This window comes from Nicotiana attenuata, unplaced genomic scaffold (genome assembly GCF_001879085.1).
Source record: "Nicotiana attenuata strain UT unplaced genomic scaffold, NIATTr2, whole genome shotgun sequence".
Classification (NCBI taxonomy): domain Eukaryota; kingdom Viridiplantae; phylum Streptophyta; class Magnoliopsida; order Solanales; family Solanaceae; genus Nicotiana; species Nicotiana attenuata.
In genome coordinates this window covers 140,401-145,173 of record NW_017670694.1, presented here as the reverse complement: position 1 = coordinate 145,173, position 4,773 = coordinate 140,401, and the positions used below count along the sequence as shown (strand labels likewise).

Sequence of the window (4,773 nt, the reverse complement as noted above, 5' to 3'; positions counted from 1 at the left end):
AAGCCTAAATTATTGTCGTTTTTCCGCACTATATTTGGGTTTAAGGTGCGATGTGGTTGAATGATGTTAACAAACAAAAGGATGGTTCGAAAAATCAATGTTGCTTGCATATCATCCTTCAAGAGGAGAAGTTTTATTGTGTGCCTCACACAACTGACTATTAGTTGTGTGAGGCTCCTTTTTGTCTCACAAATTTGTGGTCACAAATTTGTGGACCCCAATCTTACACTTCTAGGTCAACAAAAATCCGGGTCCACAAAACTGTGAGACAAAAAAATGCCTCATACAACTAGTGTAAGTTGTATGAGATACAAAATAAAATTTTCCGTACATATTAATAAGCATCGAGCAACCCGATTCCGGGTAATTTACAAAAGCCACATTAACCACTGCTAATTGCGGGTATATAACAAGTCTTTGTTTCATTTGAACTTTGTGGCCAGTCAAACACCTCCATATAGTAAGACACGGATAAGTTCTGCCAAACGCGACGCGATTGGGTAAAAGAGGCGATCTTTTATATGAAAGAGTTAAATCGGATCCATTCCCGAAAGACCTTTTATACATATTACACATGAACAAGAAAAATGGACTATGTTACAATGAGAACTAAGATCATATTCAAAGTTATGTAGCTACTATCATATACCTATATGTATATTAACATATATAAACTGGCAAAACTGGCATATTATGCATAGTTGACAACCCATTCACCGCTTGTGGCTCCTCCCCGAAAAAGAAAGAAAAGCAAGCTAATAGAAAAACCATCTTCGCGGTCATTACTTTTGTTTGACACCCGATTACCTTGCATTGAGAAGCATGCGAAGCACGCTCTTCATTTTGGGCCGGCCTTCTGGTGAGATACTAACACAAGCTAGAGCCACTTTGAGGATAGCTAACATCTGGCTCCTAACGTTGAGCGACGTCTTACAAATGCTATAATCAAGAATGTGATCCCACTTGTTGTGCTGCTCAGAGTCGCTCAACACCGACTTGGCTAACTCAGTTCCCTGACTCACTGCAGGCCTTCCTGTCAACAATTCCAGCAGGACAACTCCAAAGCTATATACATTTCCCGCCATTGTGACTCTCATTGTGTATGCATATTCTGTTACAGAAAAGGAAATACATGCATCACTAAATATATGCTTAACTTTGAGGCTTCTAATGTTATAGATGTAAAGCTGGGAAAAGACATTTTATTATACCCCTCACTCTCTAATTTACACTGACTCGCTGTTTCACTTCAGATATCGAAAGAGAGTTCAACATCGTTTCAAGAATCCAATGAACTAATCATACTTAAGGTTTGAAATAATGTTTTCTCTATCACTTACTTTTTAACTATTCCTTTCGCATTTATTTCACCTACTACTTATATAATCCACGGTCAAGTAATATCTTATGTTTATGCACAATCAAATGGTATGGCATAAAATGGTATAGTGGGCGGATATAATGCAGTCTTTAGTCTGAAAACAACAATAACTGTATGAAAATTTCACATGAAACACGAGTTTAAAAGCATGGCACGGCTGTTATGACAAAGAATGTATCATAGTTTCTTCCGGAACATGTCAAATGCAGGAACGTCAGTTCATGGAAAATGAAGAACATAAATCAATGTTGAAGGATCTTTAACTTTAACCAAGTAATAGTTCATTACCTGGAGGAATATAACCGACAGAACCAGCAACAGCAGAAAAGCTTCCTGTGCTCTTTGAAGGATCGATCACCTTGTAGAGTTCAATATCTCCTATCTGAGCCTCATTCTGGGACTTCAAGAGAACGCTCTTGCTGGAAAGATCGAGGAGTAGGATTGGACTGGAGTTGCATCCATGTAGAAAAGCTAAACCCTGAGCTACTCCAATAGCGATGCTGTAACGGCTTGCCCAATCCAACGAGTATCCCAAGCTACCACGAAGAACATCATATAAGGTGCCAATAGGGGCAAACTCATAGAAGAGATAAGCACTATCAGCAGCCAAAAGATAGCCTAGTGGAATCATGATATTTGAATTATTCAGTTTTCCGAGATTCTTGAGCTCTTCCCCGAATAGTTCATGGCTTCCCAACTGAAATATTTTGTCACTCCAATTAAGCTTCTTGACAAAATAGGTTGTCCCTGACGGCATAACAGCTTTATAGTAGGTCGAGAATCTTGTCTTGAAAACAACATTTAAGGGATCAGACACTGCTACCATGGCTTTCGTGAAGTCTATATTAGACTTGTGAATGCTGTTTGCAGTCAAAACCTTTCCCTGGATGACAGGGGATTGAGAACCTTCCTCTCCCGAGTGAAAATGATCATCATTAATCCTGTAATATCTTCTAGATATTGAAATAGCAATCAAGGTGAAAAGGGCAATTACCGCTACGCCTGCTATTGGGACAACAACTGCAATAACTATAGATTTTCTCTTTTTTGTGGCTTCAGGTGGAGTGATAGGGGAAGGATAGATCAGATCCCTATTTCCACTTGTCTCAACAATGACAAAGCTTCCAAACTCCGGACGAATTCCAGAGAGTTGATTGTTTGAAAGCACCAACCTAGTCAAGCCTCCCATTTTAGTCAGAAAGTCGGGAATCTGACCTGAGAACCTGTTGTAAGAGAGATCCAAAACTTCCAATGAAGTCAATCTAGATAGAGTAATTGGTATAGGTCCTTCAAAGAGATTGTGACTGAGATTCAAAGCAATCTGCAAACTTAAAGGCATCGCTGGAATATCCCCACCAAGTTGGTTCCCTCCAAGTTGGAGTTCTAACAACAAATTTAAGTTACTAATGTCAGGCGGAATTTGACCACTTAGCTTATTCCCTTTCAAATTCAAGTTTCTGAGGTTTTTCAAACTGGATATCGAACTTGGTATGGGACCATTCAATGAATTCCAGCTGATATTGAGCGTCTGCAATCTATTCAACTGCGAAATGTTACTCGGAATATCCCCAACTAGGTTATTGAACTGAAGACTCAGTACCTGAAGATTAGAAATATCACCCAACTCTACTGGAATAACACCACTCAGCTTATTCTGGGCTAAGTTCAAAAGCGCCAAGTTTTGGCACTTCCCCAATTCAGAAGGAATTGGTCCACTTAGCTGGTTTTGGTCCAGCTCCAAGTAGGTCAAATTCCGTAGAGTTCCAAAGGAAGCAGATGGAAGTGATCCATTCAAAGCATTTTGGCCCAATCTCAACCTGATTGAATTTATCGACAAGTTCGTAGGAACAGGTCCCTCCAACTTATTGGAAGTCAGATCAACAAACTGCAAGTTCAGTGGGGATAACAGTTCCTGAGGTATTATACCAGTTAAACTGTTAAAACTGAGGTCTAAATTCCTCAGGTTCTTGGTTAAGCCAAGGGGTATTTTTCCAACAAAACGATTCTGATTCGCAGCAAAACGCGTCAATGTTTTGATATTCCCAATGGATTGTGGGATTGTTCCACTCAAATTATTGGCTGATAAAATCAAAACTTGCAATTTGGAAAGTTGTCCTAATCTCTCAGGAATGACACCAGATAGAGAGTTAAGAGAAAGGTCAATCAAAGTTAAGTTGCCAAAGTCCACAATTTGAGTGGGGAATTCACCTTGAAAAAAATTTGCAGAAAGTTGAAGCTCCTCCAAAAGATCAAATTTTCCAAGACTGGTAGGAACTGAACCAGAAAAATTGTTGTAGCTAAGGTTCAAACTCTTGAGTGAGTTCAATCCATCCAACTGCAAGTCAACTTTCCCATTCAAGTTATTATGAGAAAAGTCCAAAGACTCCAACTTTCCAAAACCAGTGAAATTAGGCAAAGAACCCTCCAATTTATTCCTACTAAAATTCAATAATTTTAACCCACTAATTCCCCCACAACCAGTAATAAACCCACTTGGGATTGAGCTCAAATGGTTCTGAGAAACATCAAGAGACTCCAATGTATTAATTTGACAAATAACAGGCAAGAAGTCAGAGCTAGAAATTGAAAACAATGAAAAGGAGATGTTTGTTATGGAAGAATTATGATTAGAATTGCAAGAAATTCCTTTCCAAGAACATGGATTTGAACTTTTATTAATCCTATCCCATATAAAAGAAGTAGCAGTATCATTCTGAAGCATATCATAGACCTTTCTCATGGCATTAATTTGGTCAGTGGGCAATTGGGAAAACACTAGCTGAAGAGGAAAAGACAAGAATATAACTATATAAGTTATATGGGGAGCATACCTTAAGTTCATTTTGGATTTGTAAAACTGAAAACTTGAAGAAAATAAGAAAGGGTATCAAGAAAATCTAGCTTGCATAGTGTTTCAGTTTCAGATAGTTTTGGGAATTGAAAGAAATGAGGGGGAAGAAAAGGAACAAGTGTTGTGTAGGGGAGGGGGCGTTGACTGGACTTTACTGTTTTTGTATTGAAAAAAGAACAACAAACGTGTAGACTCGGTGGACTGGACTAGTGAAGCAAGTTTGTCTGTTTAGCGTACGAAAAGGGAGGATTATTTAATTGTAACTATTGGTTCAGCATTAACAAAGTTCGTGCGTTTGATCCAAATAAGACCATATCGCTATATATATATATATTTTTGAATTGGTTTAAATCAATAGTAACTCTAAGGAAAAAGATTTGGACTGCTAATAGGTGCACAAAGATAAAAATAATTTCTTTTTTCTTTTGTTGCTAGGAAGATAAAAATAATAGTATGTGTAGAATAGTATATATAGTCTCTCTCACTCGACTCACTCCGCAGAAGTAAATTGTACTGGCTTGTAAGTTTACGAGAAATTTGT

The 4,773-nt window shown here is 38.2% G+C and overlaps 1 protein-coding gene across 1 annotated transcript; it reads right to left on the bottom strand.

The window, feature by feature from the left end:
* Window positions 1-476: 476 nt before the first annotated feature.
* Window positions 477-4,515, bottom strand: LOC109242386 (leucine-rich repeat receptor-like tyrosine-protein kinase PXC3). Its single transcript, XM_019409251.1, has 2 exons — window positions 1,670-4,515; window positions 477-1,111 (listed from the first exon to the last, which is right to left on the bottom strand). The coding sequence occupies exons 1-2, from the start codon at window positions 4,221-4,223 to the stop codon at window positions 804-806; spliced, it is 2,862 nt and encodes a 953-aa protein (XP_019264796.1). The 5' UTR covers window positions 4,224-4,515; the 3' UTR covers window positions 477-803.
* Window positions 4,516-4,773: the final 258 nt, after the last annotated feature.